Source organism: Mchenga conophoros, linkage group LG20, assembly GCF_057382185.1.
Source record: "Mchenga conophoros isolate Kocher_MC1m ecotype Shallow Benthic linkage group LG20, M_conophoros_male_GT1.1, whole genome shotgun sequence".
In the NCBI taxonomy this organism is placed as follows: domain Eukaryota; kingdom Metazoa; phylum Chordata; class Actinopteri; order Cichliformes; family Cichlidae; genus Mchenga; species Mchenga conophoros.
Window position 1 is genome coordinate 23,553,199 of NC_140545.1, and position 16,875 is coordinate 23,570,073.

The 16,875-nt window shown below is 40.6% G+C and overlaps 2 protein-coding genes across 8 annotated transcripts; both read left to right on the forward strand.

Annotated features, from left to right (window-relative positions):
- Positions 1 to 503: 503 nt before the first annotated feature.
- On the forward strand, positions 504 to 7,290 carry LOC146550825 (5-aminolevulinate synthase, non-specific, mitochondrial-like). 7 transcript variants are annotated; one of them, XM_085259767.1, is made up of 8 exons: positions 1,126 to 1,548; positions 1,694 to 1,759; positions 4,643 to 4,748; positions 5,181 to 5,349; positions 5,588 to 5,750; positions 5,907 to 6,091; positions 6,470 to 6,557; positions 6,848 to 7,290. In XM_085259767.1, exons 4-7 carry the CDS (start codon positions 5,269 to 5,271, stop codon positions 6,554 to 6,556), a joined length of 516 nt encoding a protein of 171 aa, XP_085115893.1. In that variant the 5' UTR covers positions 1,126 to 1,548; positions 1,694 to 1,759; positions 4,643 to 4,748; positions 5,181 to 5,268; the 3' UTR covers position 6,557; positions 6,848 to 7,290. The 7 variants fall into 7 exon arrangements, with proteins under 7 accessions (XP_085115895.1, XP_085115894.1, XP_085115893.1 ...); XM_085259769.1 differs by lacking the exons at positions 1,126 to 1,548; positions 1,694 to 1,759 and adding an exon at positions 504 to 584; XM_085259768.1 differs by lacking the exons at positions 1,126 to 1,548; positions 1,694 to 1,759 and adding an exon at positions 544 to 584 and having other exon boundaries at positions 4,646 to 4,748.
- Positions 7,291 to 10,785: 3,495 nt separating this feature from the next.
- LOC146550826 (dual specificity protein phosphatase 7-like) lies at positions 10,786 to 15,405 on the forward strand. Its single transcript, XM_085259762.1, has 3 exons — positions 10,786 to 11,578; positions 12,220 to 12,648; positions 13,770 to 15,405. Exons 1-3 carry the CDS (start codon positions 11,209 to 11,211, stop codon positions 14,078 to 14,080), a joined length of 1,110 nt encoding a protein of 369 aa, XP_085115888.1. The 5' UTR covers positions 10,786 to 11,208; the 3' UTR covers positions 14,081 to 15,405.
- Positions 15,406 to 16,875: the final 1,470 nt, after the last annotated feature.

Here is a 16,875-nt window from a genome sequence, read left to right on the forward strand (position 1 = left end):
CCTGTGAGCAGTGCAAACAGATAATGATCCGAAGCATACTACAAAAGAAACCCAAAAGCTACCAAAGAAGTGTGATGTTTTTAAATGACCAAGTCAGTCACTTCATCTCAACCTAACAAAGGATGCATTTCAGTTATTGAAGACACAAAGTGAACACAGCAAGACTGCGAAACAAGCAGCAGTAAAGACCTGGCAGAGTATCTCGTATAGAGAAACACCATTTGGTGAGGTCTGTGTCTAACAGTAACTTTGTGTACATTTAGATTGATACATAGAAGTGTGTCATATTTGCATAAACTCAAAATTATTAGGGTTATGACAAAATAAAATAAAATATAAAAAAAGAAAAATGTGAGAATTCAAGGACGACATTAATTCAAGGCACACAAAAAGTATTCATACCCAAAATCTAGTAAAAGTGCGTTTGGTTTAACAGACGTAAATTGAAGCCAAAGGCAATAGCCCCACCTGCTGGCACTACGAATCACTACACCCTTATGAGACGCGAGTTCGTCGCCGCCATATTGCAGCGGTGTTTCTGAGCAAATTCAAACTGGATGACCAGAGACGGTAACATTTATCATGTAGGTACTTATCTTACAATATTTAACCGTCTGTGTTTTAATTTCGACAATTAGAAATAATATTTCTAGCCTGCACAGTGTTGCAGGTTTCATGAAGTGGCAAACATTATTTTCCGTTATGCTAATACATACTGTACAAAATCTGGAGTATTTGTTTATATTTACATGCGCAGCTGCTGATGTAATTCTGCTGACGTATGTGTGTGATTTTTACAACTGCTGATCTACGTTCAGTGCAAGCAACGAGGCGATTTTGCTTGAAATGTGGAACCGCGAGACTTCCTAAAGTTTTATGTGGTTTTTGGTGTTCGTTACAGTCATGTGTGTATGTATTCAGCTCTCTATTTCCACAAATTTAAACAAAATATTATACTAGTTTACTAAAACAAGTATAGTCTTATGTTAGACCAATAGAAAAAAAAAGCAATTAACAAAAAATAAAGATACGTACATATTTTGTAATGAACATATTTTTAATTTGACAAAGTATCATTCATAGTGCCTACAAAGTGTTCTGTTAAACGAACCAAACAGATGAAAATATTATGAGTGCTTTAATAACACATGGAATCCTGTCTTTGCATTCCCAGGCCATCTAGAGACAAGACTTTCCAGCACCAATATGGCTGCGTCTATGTGCTGTCGTTAAGAAATGTAAATAGCAAAATATCTGAAACTCTTCTGAATATATTACACTGTTGCCTTATTTTTTCGTAATTATTTTCCACGTTTTTTTGTGGTGTGCTATTATTCGTTCTTTAAAAAAAAACGTCAGTAAACGTAACGTCCTCTGATTGGGCTGCAGGACTATCTTCCACTTGTTGAGTGACTGTTAGAGGGCATGCTTTTGCCACACACACACTGTAGCTACCTAACCTGTAATGTCAGTGGTTGGATTTTGGTAGAACACCATTTTAATTCAACAGGATAAACCAGATTTTTGTAAGATCAAAGTAACTGAAAGGTGGGATAACGGGAGTTTTTATCAGTAGCTACTTTCAGTTTTAGTCAACTTTAAAATTTGCCTAAAGCCTAGAGCCTTTTATGGCTCTTACAATATGAAAGACCCTGCCTTGACCCTGTTTTGTGGGAAACTCCGGCTGTTGCAGATATGTATCTGCATTCATCTGAACAATATATCGTTATATTGTCCCGATAACGATATAACCCTGAAGGTAAGCGCGTCATGGACTAAAGTAAAACAGTATGTTGGATGTGCCACGCAATGCTCAATTACATGTGTGGGAACTAGTGTGTTAGCGCAGTTAGCTCGTTAACGTGTTGGCCGTCTAGCCCCACGCACGGCGCGATCAGGGGTAGCTCGTTAACGGAGATTTGCCGTGTTGTGGCGTTAACGTCATTTCAACGATATTAACGCTGACAGCACTAGTGGGAACACAACGAATATGACTGCACATTTACGCCGACATCATCCTAGTGCAAAGACAAGTGGAAGTAGACAAATACAACTAACATGCATGCTACAAACTTTACCCGAGTCATTTAGACAGCCGTTAGCACATGATTCTCCTTATGGGGACCTAATATGTTTAATATTGTGGCGAGCTCAGACAAGGAGGAGACGGAGGTGTCGTTTGGGCTTGCTTCCCGTGAGCTAGCCAGGGAGCACAGCCGTTTATTGACATCTGCAGAAGAACACTGCCGCTAGCTAACTGCTCAGCGCGGCAACCGCACAGCAACAACACACAGTGCGCCCTCTGACCCCGGAAGGACACACCTCGCAGCGAGAGGGCGTCACCCATCACTATGGCAACATAAACAAAACATAACTGTACAAACAGAACCCCGAACAGCCCTGACCCTCTACATAGCCCCCACCTAAGGGGTCAGTCGTCCCCGACAACCCCATTACCCCACACAAAGTCCTGCAAATGTCCAGGTGCCTTCTTTTGGCGCATCGGCCGGTCACGACCGGCGGGGGAAAAGTCACTCGGGTCAGAACATGGGGTGCCACCATCATCCCACTTCTGACACCAATGTGGCGAGCTCAGACAAGGAGGAGACGGAGGTGTCGTTTGGTCTTGCTTCCCGTGAGCTAGCCAGGGAGCACAGCCGTTTATTGACATCTGCAGAACAACACTGGCTAGCTAACTGCTCAGCGCGGCAACCGCACAGCAACAACACACAGTGCGCCCTCTGACCCCGGAAGGACACACTTCGCAGCGAGAGGGCGTCACCCATCACTATGGCAACATAAACAAAACATAACTGTACAAACAGAACCCCGAACAGCCCTGACCCGCTACAATATGCTGCTGAGAATATAGCCCAGAAGAAGCGTATAGTATAGCTTTTATTTTGGAAAGAGCCATTTCTCTGTAATAAACTCTCTTTTCCAAAGATGAGTGATTCCTCGCAGGGCTCGCAAAATCGCTAGCCCGACGTCCCGGGGCTAGCGATTTTTCCAGTCGGGCTACCAAAATCTATCTCTGCCCTGCCCGTCGGGCTATTGTAGGAATCAAAATATATGTCAATGCTTTTGCATTCTTTCAGAAATGTAGCTGGGTAATTATGTCATTGGCATCGATGAGCCACTGTCAATATGTGACATATTGAAATCGCGTTTGAATTTGCGCTTGTTTTTTGCTTTCACTTTGCAATCGCGCGAACTGTGTATAGAGAGCGACAGCACTGATCTGTGAGTGATGATAATTTGCGCACCAATTCCTCTGACATGGTCTTATCAATCGTTAGCTTACTATGCAAACATGACAAGTGAAATCTCCCGCAGCAAGCTTAAACATGTGAGAGGTTGATCGCGCAGAGAATCGCTGACCGTTATGTGTGTGTGTGTAAAATCAGCAGGATATATATTTTAGTTCTGCTGAGCCAAATAAGACAGGTCAGGGTGAAGAAGTGACAGCCAAAGAAAAGCTTACCACAAAACGTTATGACAAATCAGACTGAAAGGCAAAAAGAAAGTGCAGCTTTATGGTTTCATGGACAAAAGAATTTCTGTGGCTGCAATATGACGAGCTATATAACCAGGGGTGCACATAAGTGGTCCGCAGGTGCGCATTCGCTGTCAAAATAAAAAACGCGCACAAGATAAGAAGTTGCAACGAGTGTTTGCGTACATAAGATTTTCAGGAGGAGGACAGACATTTGTTTAGAACTCTTAAAGATGTCGAAGAAGCAAGCTCCTTTAAGCAATTACTGTGATGTTCCTCCACCTCCAAAGAAATGTCAGGAGTGCGAACCACAAAAGAAGCGCGTATTCTCGAAAAGGTAGTTGCAGGAGGTGAGCTGGCTTCAAACAAATGATGAACGCACAGAGATGTGGTGCAGAATGTGCCATGAAAATTTAATAAATGACAAATTAAAAAGGCATGAACATTTTTTTTTTGTATCTTCTACTTGTGTGGGAGGTCATCACTGGTGAGTTATGCACTAAAGTGCCCAGTGATGACTGACATGGCCTCCAGTCCTCTGTCCAGAGCCTTGCCCTCTTCAGCTTTGTGTGTGTTCAGTGATCTGATTGTAATAAAAAATTTTGACTCCAGATCCGAAATGTAAATTGAAGTTGCCCACAGGACACTTTACTCCCCCAGCTGTTCAGGCTGTGGGCTCTAAATACCCTTTTCTGACTGCAGAGATGGTGCAGAAAAACAATAGGTGAAAGGTCATTGTTTTGAGTATGCACAGTTTAGTGACAGTTCATGTGCATACCTGAGGAATGTCATGCATTTGAAGACTGCTGAATGGGCCATACTTGAATAATAAAAACGAACATGAAGTTATCAGTTGTGGATCTTATCAGGGCACACAAGGCCAATGCAGTGGAGCCAGAAAAACCATTATCTTCCAGTGTCACACCTGACACTACCTGGATGTAAGCTGATTCTTCTATTGCACAATTATTTTCAAAGGGAATAAAACTGATCTGAAGTTTAAAACCCTTCTTCCACAATTTGTTTTCGCCTGTTGCATTCCAGTATGACAAGTTTTTTAAAAAGAAGATATAAAGCAAAAAAAACCAGACCACACATATAGAGTTTTTAAGAAGATGAACTGATCTCCCTCCTCGTTTCCTATAGCAGAAAACTACTCAAAGTTTTTTCACACAAAGAGAGATGTTCCTGTGTGGTGCAGCAACAACTACCTAGGCATGAGCCATCACCCCAAAATCATCAAGGCTATCATGTGAGTATTCACGCTGATCATCTGTAGCTCTTGTTAATTTTGTTTAGACCAAATATGATGGAGAAAAATAATTCAGGGTTCAGGACAGTAAACTCTCTCTGCTTCTGTTCTGAAGATATGCTGTACAAAAGCATGGTGCTAGTGCAGGAGGAGCACCAAACATTTCAATAACAAGCAACTTCCATGTGGATCTTCATTATGTACTACCTGACCTCCCTTGGAAGGATGTAGCAGAGCTGTTCACTCTCTGCTTTGTAGCCAATGACTCTACATAGTTTACCCTGTCAAAGATGCTACCAGCTGCTTCAATTTTGGCTTAAACTAATGTAATAAGTGACCTAAAGTTGAATGTCTTTGAATGGTTACACGTTTTCTTATTTTGATTGAAATGTATTGGAGAGATTTTTTTCTTTCTTTTGTTTATTCTGCAAGGTTGTGAAATTTACTCGAAAGCCGGAAACCATGCGTCAGTGATTCAGGGTTTAAGAAACAGCTGGGCTAAAAAGTTTATATCGTCACAATGACGCCAACTGCCTACAAGAGCTACTTGAGAAATCGGACTCCTCCACTTCAAAAATCGTTGCCATCCGTTCAATGGATGGTAAGTACGTGGTCCTCCTTTTAGTGTGAATGTCTTTAATTGGGCTTTTAAAATGTTCAGCTATTCTTTTTAATTAGAATGTACAGGATTTCTAGAAGTTTCTATTACTCTCTGTGTAAGTGGATTCAGTGAAATCACACATCTAATACACGTCAGGGTCAGCAATGAATAAATAAATGCAAACTGTTGATTTGTATGAATAAAAATATTTTAATTTTCAATGCCGTGCTCTCTGCAGGAGCGGTGTGCCTACTTGAAGGGATGTGCAACGTTGCTCACAAGTTTGGTGCTATTACATTTGTGGATGAATTGCATGCTAGAGGATTATAAGGCCCCAGAGGAGGAGGGATTGAAGACAGATAAAGTCATGAAAAAAATGGATATCATCTCTGGTACACTTTGTAAGTGGACACTTCATCAGTGAGAGCAAACATTTTCTGACAACTGCTGCATAGGTTTTATAGAGGATTTAATATCCAGCTATGGCAATCAGCTGTTTAGGTGGCTATATTGCCAGCACCAGCCCCTGGTGGACACAGTGCCCTGTTGTGCTGCAGGTTTCTTCTCTACCAAGTCTCTGCCCCTCATGCTGTTGGCAGGGGAATACATTAAGATCCTGAAAAGTGAAGAAGGCCAGATGCTCAGAAGGAAACATCAGACGACTGTCAAGCTGCTTCGACAGATGCTGATGGATTCTGGCTTTCCTGTGGTTCACTGTCCAAACCACATTATTCTTGTCCAAGTAAGAAAATTCATGCACATTATGCTGTTGGAATCTTTAGCTGACAGGACAGTTGGTTCTGAAACAGGCATTTGATGCCTGGATAATGTTTTTTTACCGTATACTCACTAAACACTTAGGCCCACTTTGCTAGTAACAAGTTGGACTCGCTTTTGATTTTTTTTTTATACTTATATGATTATATTTCATATTTGCATTTACAAGTAGTTCAAAAGGTGTACCTAATAAACGGGCCATGAGAGATTCTGTAAATCTCTCTTATAGAATGAGTTCCATCTTACACTCAAAATTCAATTTGAGACTAAGACTGTGGGAAATGCAGAGAAGAACACTGTGGTTTGTGACACTATGATGTCTTGTGACAACATCAACGTTCAGGCGATTGACTACCCCGCCGTGGGTAAAGGAGAGGAGCTGCTGCGCATTGCCAGACCACACTCCCCAGATGATGGACTACTTTTTTAGTGTCAGTTTAACAATTCAGTTGCCAATCCTGTTTTTGTTGAGTTCTCCTCACCATATTGAAGTGTAAAATGCAGAAAAGTTGACTTTTATGCTCAATAATATGCCTGGCCATTAAGTAACAAAGATGATGAAAGGCATTACTTTATAGCTTCATCAGATAGTGAACCAGCTAATGGTTTAAAAAACTCGCTTATGATAGGATTATTTGGTCAGTATTTAAGCCGTTAAGGTTATCCAACATCTGTAATTCTCAGTCGTCAGTGCATCTGTTGTGTTGCTTTGTCTTCACAGATCGGCTGATGAAACATGAAAGGAAGTGGGTTTGGACCTGAGGTCGCCCGCCTTAGCAGAGTGCAACTTCTGCCAGCAACTTGTTCACTTTGAAAGATGAGTGTGAGAGAGAAGTCTTACTGCAAAGGCCTCAGTCCCATGATATCAGCAGTTGCCTGACATCACCAAAAGCACTGAATTCTCATGATATTAAAGCTGTATTGGGTTTTTATTTTATTTTAAATAAACATGCGGTCTGTGTGTGGTTAAAGCATGAATGAACTCTTTTACATTTTTTAAAAACTACAGCTTTTACATGAATTAGCTGTTACATGTATGTGCAAAATGTCCTTTTTTTTGTTTCAGAGGTACTGAACTTAAACTTTAAAAATACTGAACATAGTTTCCATCAGAGGTTTTTATGTTCACATATATTTAAATAAATGATCCGTGTTCCTAGTCTACTGGATTTCTTTGATTTTCTAATATTTTTAATTGTATTTCTTTTTTAATAATATATTTGAGTATTCTGGGAAAAGGATGACAGCAGTGGACAAATATGTGGACAGATGTTCTTGCGTTCTTCTCAGATTAATCTTTTCAGCTGCTGTTTGTTGGAAGAGTTTTGTTACTCTACCTTTCACTTCAGTCTTGAACTGTGAATCCAATTATGACCAGGCCATAGTTTTCAAATCTTCTGTCATTCTTGGAGTGTAGAAACCTTTACCCCTACTTCCATCTACTGTTTTCACTCATACATACATTGTGCACATCAGATTCAGCTGTATGCAGGCAGTGTAGTCCATGGCCATGTCAATCTCATGTCATCCTAACAAATTTGTTTTCATTTTATCTGGCCAATGATTTGCTGCCGATATTTCTCAAGCTTCAAATCTTTTTCTTTGGTTACGTTTAATCTTATAATTTTGTGCCATTTAAAAATCATTGTTTTTCTTGGACATTGTATTCAAAGGACTACTTCATACTGTGTTCTTCAGACATTCAGCCTCTTGTGCTAAACAAAAAGCATACGTCTGCTTTCAGTGCAAGGTATGCACAATTTCCAACACAAATTGTGCATGGTGTGACTTTTTTTAATCCAAGGTGGCCACTATGCTTTCTAACACATCTTCTTTTACTGTGGCTGACCTTCTGTTTCAGCTTAAATTCAGTAGCCTACTAATGGTCTTCTGTATTGTTCCATATTTCCAAAGGCTCACATTTTCATTTTTCATTTATTCCAGTAAGTAAGGTTGCTGTGTGCTGGTGCTGGGTTTGTTACATATATCAACCCCATGGTATGAAATATCCTGAACTCTGATACACAGTTATCCAGCAGCCCAAAATGATCTCCGATCAGATCCTGTTTTATGTCTTCGTGGGCTCATCCAGTTTTATTTTCATACATTTATATGACAGTTAGGGTATCTGTGGTGCATATGTGCTGTACTGATATATGAGGAATTTTATTACATGCTTTACTCCTGACAGAGATATATCTGTTGCAACTAAGGCATGCTAAAGGGTGATTGCAATTCCGTTTTACAGATTAGGAAATAAAATAAATAGCATAAGCAAAAAAATGTTTACTGTTAAAATATTCTTCTGTTTTCATTTTTAATGCGAAACATATGAAACAACAGATACAGATGTTCAATTTAGTAGTCTTCTGCATGCAAAATGATCTTAAGGGCAGATTTGTGGTCATCTGGTTTTTCATTCATGAAATGCCCTTTGTGACATTCATGGCTTCACCACATGGAGGCACACTGGGCCTTCTCTTTGCAGCTGTGAGGCAGTGACATCAGACACCACCTCCCTTTGCAGATGACTCATAACTGGTGCAGCAGCTTTTGTAATGAACCACTAGAGGGTATCAGCAGAAAACAGGATATTGTGTTTCCCATCTAGATAACACGTGAGATCACATTGGTTGTATTAAAATCCGACAAACACACTTCCACACAGCTCACAGCATGGCACAACTGTAAAATCAGAGATTTTAGATACTAATTTCAATTAAATGAACTACTGACTTAATCTGCTATAACTGTAACAGCAGTATTATCAGTATTTTTTTCTTACATGATAGTGGTGCTCTATGCTTAACATACTCCAACGCAAAGACAGAAATCAATGAAGAGGAAGCACTTGCTTTATTGCTCATTTCTTAATTCATCTAACTGCATCCGGACATTAAAGGAGGGTGCTTGTGCATCCACCGTGTTTGCGTGGAAGCCCTTGAAGCAGCACTTGACATGAAAGACGTGGGATTCTGCAGCAGAGACGTTTCCCCTCTTTGCTCTGGGAGAATTACCATGAGCTCACGTTTAGAGCCCGTTATGTAACCGTGTCGGTGGAAGTGGAGTAGACCACCAATATGATGCAAGTCTTGCTAGCTCAGAGCACACATCCTTGTTATGCATTGAGTTGACTTAGTAGAGTTTGATTTATTACATTACGCATAGATATTATCACACGAGACGTATGATACAGAGGCTATAATTTGGCATTTAGGGTCTTGTGCATTGTTTGACCTCATTATCACACATTACTTCCCTTCCCATCACTGTTCTTTGTAGATACGGGCTGTTCAGTTCCTTATTGGAAAGTTTTAGGGGAGGTCCAACTTTTCTACACTTCCTGTAAGATAGCTGAACTGGAGCAGAAATCATGCTGGCATGAAGGCCCACAGGCAGTGTGTGTGTGTGTGTGTGTGTGTGTGTGTGTGTGTGTGTGTGTGTGTGTGTGTGTGTGTGTGTGTGTGTGCGCGTTGGTTTTCAGACCCCTTGAAATGATGAGGAAGTTTGCTGCTGGCTGCAGGTGCTGAAACGGCAGTAAGGTGTAGAATGGCAGTGATACGATACGTGCTGCGGAGTGTCTGATCAGTTTGTGGCTGCGAGCGTTTGTGTGTGAATGTGAGTGTATTTAGCTCCATTTCTCATACTGTGTTAATCCCGATGCCCTGCACATCTGTGTGTCCCCCCACTCACGTGTGCAGACGGATGAGCTGCATGGCTGGGTTCCCACTGCACGCATCACCCTCTCCCTCTCTCCTTTCCCTTCTCTTATTTCTCCCAATCCGCCTGCATTATTATACACCAGTGATGTACTATGGCAATGTCTTGGAGGACCGTGCTGTTGTGCTTTTTAGTAAAGCACGACAGCACACTTAGCAGTCCCCGTGATATTTAAATTTAAGGAAATTAGTTTAAAGGGAAGAGGTGTGAATTTTTTTCTATTTCCACCTTCAGGGGTGTGTCCAATCTGATTATGAATATTATCATCATGAAAGATAACACAAATATTATGTAACTACATGAATCACCAGCTAAAAGTGTCTGAATTAATCTCATTTTTGTTTTTTTCCTCCTGAAGGGTGTGATTTTAATCTTAAATACTGCACCACACACTACAGTCTATGTAATGAACTGGACTGTACTGCATAGTGACAGCTACAGTGCAGTATATCATTGGATTTCGGTTTCAAAGGGGTATCATGAAGGTCCCACAGAAAATTCCACACTGGTCAGGGGAACGTGGCTGTGACCAAGAGATAATGCTACAATAATAATGCATTATATGGACCACTGCAGTTCCACCTCAGTTCTAAGCATCTCAAAGGATAAGTTAGACCTCAAGGTACAAATGCGCAAATATATCTGTTATACTAACCTACATGTTCTCAAAGGGTGGGGGGAAATATACTTTAGAAAATAATAAAAATCGCCCAGTGTTACTAAAATGTAATAATACCGAGTGCCAACAGCTCCCTTCTAAATAAAAACTCGCTATAATGTTACAAAATCGCAAAGAAATGTTTCGCTCATGATACGGCGATTGATAAAAAGTGGTTTCATTGAGACTTGGTCGTAACAAACTTTGCTATATTTCCGCTATGACTTTAAATCGTAAGGATAAAACTCCTCCCTCTTGAGTTGCTCTACTGTCAACTAAAAAAAAAACAACCTCCCATGCATGCATCGGAATGGTAAGAAGAGAATGCGCATGGATGCCCCGGATACGATGTGGAGCAGTTGAAGTTGATGAAGAAATTATTGGCCACAAAGCGTCCACATTTAAACGTGTGTCTCGTAAATTAAAGTGCAAATAGGTCTCCAATGAGTCTTTGCTTTGTTGGGGGCAGACCAGACTCACTGACTGATGGAAATAGAGAAGAGGAAAAAGGGGAAATCTCTTCGCTCAAGCAGAAGCACCACGAACTGGCGGGGCAACATTTAACGTCTTTTTTTCCGGGTGATATGTAGGGCTTTTTTTCTATTCTTTTATTTTGTTTTTTGTTTGTTTTTGTTTTTTTTCGTCGATCGGTGGACTATGTAGTTAGTGTTTGCACTTGCGAGTAGTATGCTATTGACTCCGATATGTCTAATGTGACGCCGAGTAAAAGCGTGGAATGGCTGCAACTCGAGTTAGAGTCCGGGGGCACTTCTCTCCTCCTGCTGGACTGCCGTTCACATGAGCTTTATGAATCATCCCATATAGAGACCGCCATAAACCTGGCCATTCCGGGGCTGATGCTCCGGAGGTTCAGAAAGGGAAACATACCTATCCGGGCTATCATTCCCAACCACGAGGATAAGGAGAAGTTCATGAGACGGTGCAAGACGGGCACGGTCCTTCTGTACGATGAGTGCTCCGTGGGCTGGCAGGACAGCGGGACTCCGACGTCGGTTCTGGGTCTGCTTCTTCAGAAACTGTGGGAAGACGGCTGTACAGCGTATTATCTGGAAGGTAAATAGTTTTGCCGTTAAAATAAACAAACAACAAACAGAGAACTGTGTATGCAAATGTTCTGTACTTGTAATTGAGTTCATAAGGATAAAAAATGCCTCACGGCGCATAAGTTTCCTTTAAGGTAAATTTGTAAAGTAAGATTTGGCCCAACAGTAGCAAAACTTTATTATAAGAGGTAAAGGCAAAGAAATGATTTTTTTCCCTCGGTGGAGCAGAAGTTGGGACACTGTGAGGTTTTTTTTTAACTGTGAGGTTTCCTTTTTTAGCTTCTGGGGTTTAAAACGAAACTGTAAATGTTTATTGCGCTATACAAACGTAAATGTTAGTCCTGCGCAGATGTTCATCCTGTGCTGTGTGTTTGCGGTTTGAAGCTTGTTCAGAAGTTTGTGTGTCACTACTGAGATTCTCAATTAAAATTCCAAAATGGCTGCGCCATGTTTTGCTCTAGCAGGAACAGGCATGCATTTCATGAATGGCCTCTTTGGGGGGTCTTTACAGTACTGCCAGTCTCAACACCCTGCAGCGATTTTCCATTGATATGTGGTTTAAATAAACTTTTATATAAGGTTGCACTTTAAGAAAAAAAAATGATTTAAATGTGTATATGTGACTTGTTTGTGTCTTTGGCTCTTGTCCAGGTGGGTTTGTAAAGTTCCACACGGAGTACCCAGAGCACTGTGAGACCCTCTTGGACAGCTCCTGTCCCAGCTCCTCACCACCAGTGTCTGTTCTGGGCTTCGGAAATCTCAGAATCAGCTCCGATTGTTCTGACGGGGAGTCTGATCGCGAGCCTACCAGTGCCACAGAGTCCGAGGAGAGCCCCATTCCGAGTAATCAGCCTGCCTTCCCTGTCCAAATCCTACCCTACCTTTTTCTGGGCTGTGCCAAAGACTCCACTAACCTAGATGTGCTGGGCCAGTACAACATCAAGTACATCTTGAATGTCACACCCAATCTCCCCAACATGTTTGAGCATGATGGACACTTCAGGTACAAACAGATCCCCATTTCGGACCACTGGAGTCAGAACCTGTCCCAGTTCTTTCCAGAGGCAATATCATTTATAGGTGAGTAACTCAGATATTGGTTTTGTTGGAAAAAAAAACTCGGAGACTCACTTTTCAGAAAGTTTAGTTTGTTTTGCTACAAGGCGTGTCATGTGAGAGTAGGTTGTAAGTTCAAGTAGGCTTGGCAGCTTTTGTTCGTGGGATTAAACACAAACAAATGAGGGATTTACTTTTATTTCTTTTGTTTCTTTTATTATTAATAATAAAATAACAAATGAGCCATTAGTTAGCTCAGTTGGTTCTCAAATGTGCTTGTTGGACAGGTGGGAGTTTAGTGGGTGATTAAAGATGATGCTCTCAGGTGTTAGACAGTATTATCACATTTATACAGGATAGCAACCTTGGAAGAGAACGTCCTCCTTTTTTTGTTTTGTTTCTAGCAGCATCACAACGCTGTTTTAATTTTGCTTTTGCGTCTCTTCCCGTCACTGCACCTGAAACCGCAGCTTTTCGCTTGTTTGTTTGGTGGCTGCGGTTCTGCATCATGAACCAGAATGAGGAAGGAAAAGTTGTTTCCACCCTGTCCTGTGTTTGATGAAAGGGTTCAACCCAGTATCATGCCAATGTGTAAAACAGACATCGTGTCAATTTCACGCTTTGCCTTTCCAAAACATGAAATTGAGACAATGGCAGAAGTTGCATTACTACATGTAGACATTGCATTACCAGTTGGGGGAGATAATATATTTAGTTAGTGAGCAAAAAACGTATCAAGTACATTCCCTTAATCTTTAGAGTCGTTTAAGCTAATATCTATATGGATGTTAATGTGTTATTAATGTCTGTCTAAACATTTTCTGGTGATTATTTTCATGTTGGCTTGATATAAAATATCTGCCTCTGCTGTTACTGCAGATTGCGACAACTACATTTCAGTTTTTGGAGAGGCAAAGCATGAATTGGATACAGTGGACCGGCGTGTCTATTACACGCTTTGTCTGGATTTCAGGTTGCTGGGTTGCCAAGCTTTGTTGTGTTGTTTAGATTGAGGTTGCTTGCTAATTTTGGCAAGTAACCGGGTCTTAGGTATGCTGTGTTTGTTTTGTTAAAAGCAGACACGGCATTGATAACTAAAATAACCAAAGAGTTATGCTGACCTTAGTCTACCTTTTCTCTCACAGACGAGGCTAGGTCAAAGCAATGTGGCATCCTGGTCCACTGCCTGGCCGGCATCAGCCGCTCAGTCACCGTCACTGTGGCCTACCTGATGCAGAGACTCCACCTCTCTCTGAATGATGCTTACGACTTTGTCAAGAGGAAGAAGTCTAACATTTCGCCAAACTTCAACTTCATGGGTCAGCTCTTGGACTTTGAGAGAACTCTGGGGCTGCACAGTCCCTGTGACAACTGTTCTACCAACCAGGAGCAGCTCTTTTTCACCACACCAACCAATCACAATGTCTTTCAGCTAGATACGCTGGAGTCGACATGAGATGTGATAGAACAGCCTTTTTTTTGTGGTTTCCTGAGGTGACTCTGAGGTTTCTGAGCCTTTCAGATGGCTGATATTTATAGTACGTCAGTTACAGTTTTTCTGCACCAAAAGGAACTACTCCTATATGCAGAAAACATACTCTGTTAGATCCAGTCTCAATGCCTTAATATCTAACACAATGATGACTTTTGGTATGTGACATACATGGTATTAATGAATGGTCATGTACAGCCATAATAACAGGACATTTCTCTAGCATTGCTCTTTGACTGTTATTTGCTATTCACCAGCTGTACAATGGATGTTCCTGTATTTGTATCAGTCATCAATATTGCCTTGATGGTCTAAAAAAAAAGTCTTTGGCCAATTAGAATGTTTTCTTTGAACCGATATGAGATATTTTGGGGGGTTACCTAAGCTGATGGGGGGGGAAATGGCTACTGCGGCAATCCCACCTTGAATTACTGTCCAGTTTTTCTTATATAAGTATTTAAATACATTATAAATATTTTCTTCTTCCACTTTCACAAATTTCTGCTAAACATTATTAGACTTTACACGTAAGTTCTGGCAGCCTGTTCTGTGTATATATATATTTTAACTGTGATATTTTTTATCGCAAAATATCAAAGTTTGAATATGTTATCCTTCAAAAACGCTCCCTGTACGTCTTGTTGCTCAAAGCTGCATTATTTGCATGGGACTTTGTTCTATCAAGGTTTTTTCTTGTAACCTTTACATCATATAACCTGTTGTTGGTGAGGCCTTGACCATACCTTAACATGAAATTATAGGTATAACGTGTAGGAGTATCCTTTTAGTCAGTTGAAAGGAACAAGTATGTAAGTATTCAGTTTATGAACAAGTACACGTCCACCTTGTTTTTTAATCCAACCTTCTTCAGTCTGCAGCTACTTCTGACGAAAACGTAATGTTTCGAGAAAGATGACGTGTAATTAGCTGTGCTTTGTCGCCTGTCTCATCTCAGAACAAATGAATGAGTTTGATGAATGAAAGGGCATAAAAGGAAATGAGATTGACCAGTGTATTCTTACCTCACAGTGAGACATTTTCAGGGATTTTTATACAAGGCATCTGTATCTCATCATGGCCTCTTAAAGTGCTCCCAAGGGCTGTTTTGTTTGGTATGTTTATAAAGATGTACATAAAATGTGGTTGCCATGGGAACATTTTTTTTTTAAATCAACAAGAATATGAAAGTGACCCTTGTTGGACCCTTATGTATAGTATGTGTAAAGCTAAATGTCCAAGACATTCTGTAAAAGTTTATAGTTCAAATATATTGTATATTTTTACTTGAATACGATTTGTTTGTCTTTGCTTAGACTTTTGCTTTCTTTTTACTGAGAGTCAATAACATTCAAAACAAAGGTGGTTACGTGGTTGAGTCAGTAACAAACAGGGCTCTAAGAGATCCAGAGAGAGTTGCAAGCAGTTGTTCAGTGTTTTCTGGGATCAAGGTTGCCACTGTGGTCAGATGTCTGTTTTCTGTCCACTCTGAAGCCCGACTTCCTGTCTCCCACAGGCTTTCTTGACACAAGACAAGTGACAGGGCCAGATCTGTCAATACCACAGTGCAGGCACACCCACCAGTCACTCATATATTGCTTAAAGGAAGAGGAAGATGACACAGCATGTACTCCACCACAGATACAAGACTTCGGACAGCTCCCCTCTGCAACTTCACTCCTCTAGAGTGATAAAATTTAATAACAGTGCTGCACAATAGCTGTTATTCCTAGTGAAATTACCTTTTTTTGTTTGTTGTTTATTAAGATTTGCACATTTCCTGAAGGGGGTGAGGAAAGGGCAATATCCTATAAAGCCATTAATGAAATTTGTTTATTTACAAAGAAGAACTGAGAACTCTTTAACACTCTTGCTACCATTTAGAGGGAAATTAACACGTCATTTTGCTTTTCTCACGCTACCAATTAAAAAGAAGTCATTCACACACAAAGTTTACAAGAAAGTGTTTACTTTCTGGTAAAAAAAAAAGAAAAGAAAGTACATTAAGTATATTTCATAATACCATGCAAACAATATACTCTATCTCATATCCCTTAAAACAATAATTAGACGTCTTGAGTTTTGTCTGGAAGTTTCTGAATTGGTAAGCAGTTCTTTGTTTTCTCCGTTTGATGTGTCATTACAGCTCCCTGAATGCTCAGTAGGTCTCGTATTGTTTCTACCTTGTCAGGGAGATTTATTCAAATGTTCTTTTCCAGATGACAGAAAGATGGTGTAATAAATTCCCAAAGAAATTGTTTCACGAACCAAAGCCAAGCTTTCTAAGTCAGACAAAAAAAGTAGAGATGGGGGGAAATGCTTTGTATTGCCCCCCTATCCATACAGCCGTTCATTGTCCAATAACTGTCACCGTATGGCATTTAATGAATTAAATACTACATTAAAACTCTTTTAGTTCCAGCTTTGAGACAAAGACAAATGAGAATATTTTGGCGGGTTAGATATAAAACCTTACAGCTCTCTGAGCAGCAATATAGCACATGAAAAGACGTGCCTAGCAACACCTCGCAGTTGTGACGATAAAAGTTGTTGAATGATGGGTTTTCCAGGATGACTGAACCTGGCAAGCCACATACCTGCAGGCTAAAGCTATGATTAGGTCTGAAAAGACACCCACTCTAAGGCAAAGGTAATGGGTTGCTGCAGCGCATTGGAAAACTAGTGTTCGGTGCCTGGGGATAATGGAGTGAGAACAATCATAGTGAACTTATCTGTAAACGGCACCGTAGACCCACAACGTA

Coding starts and splice junctions, on each gene's coding strand:
- LOC146550825 (XM_085259769.1), top strand. CDS start 5,269: ATGACGCCAACTGCCTACAAGAGCTACTTGAGAAATCGGACTCCTCCA. Junction 5,350..5,587: donor TGCCATCCGTTCAATGGATG/GTAAGTACGTGG, acceptor TGCTCTCTGCAG/GAGCGGTGTGCCTACTTGAA. Junction 5,751..5,906: donor TATCATCTCTGGTACACTTT/GTAAGTGGACAC, acceptor GTTGTGCTGCAG/GTTTCTTCTCTACCAAGTCT.
- LOC146550826 (XM_085259762.1), top strand. CDS start 11,209: ATGTCTAATGTGACGCCGAGTAAAAGCGTGGAATGGCTGCAACTCGAG. Junction 11,579..12,219: donor TACAGCGTATTATCTGGAAG/GTAAATAGTTTT, acceptor GCTCTTGTCCAG/GTGGGTTTGTAAAGTTCCAC. Junction 12,649..13,769: donor AGAGGCAATATCATTTATAG/GTGAGTAACTCA, acceptor TTTCTCTCACAG/ACGAGGCTAGGTCAAAGCAA.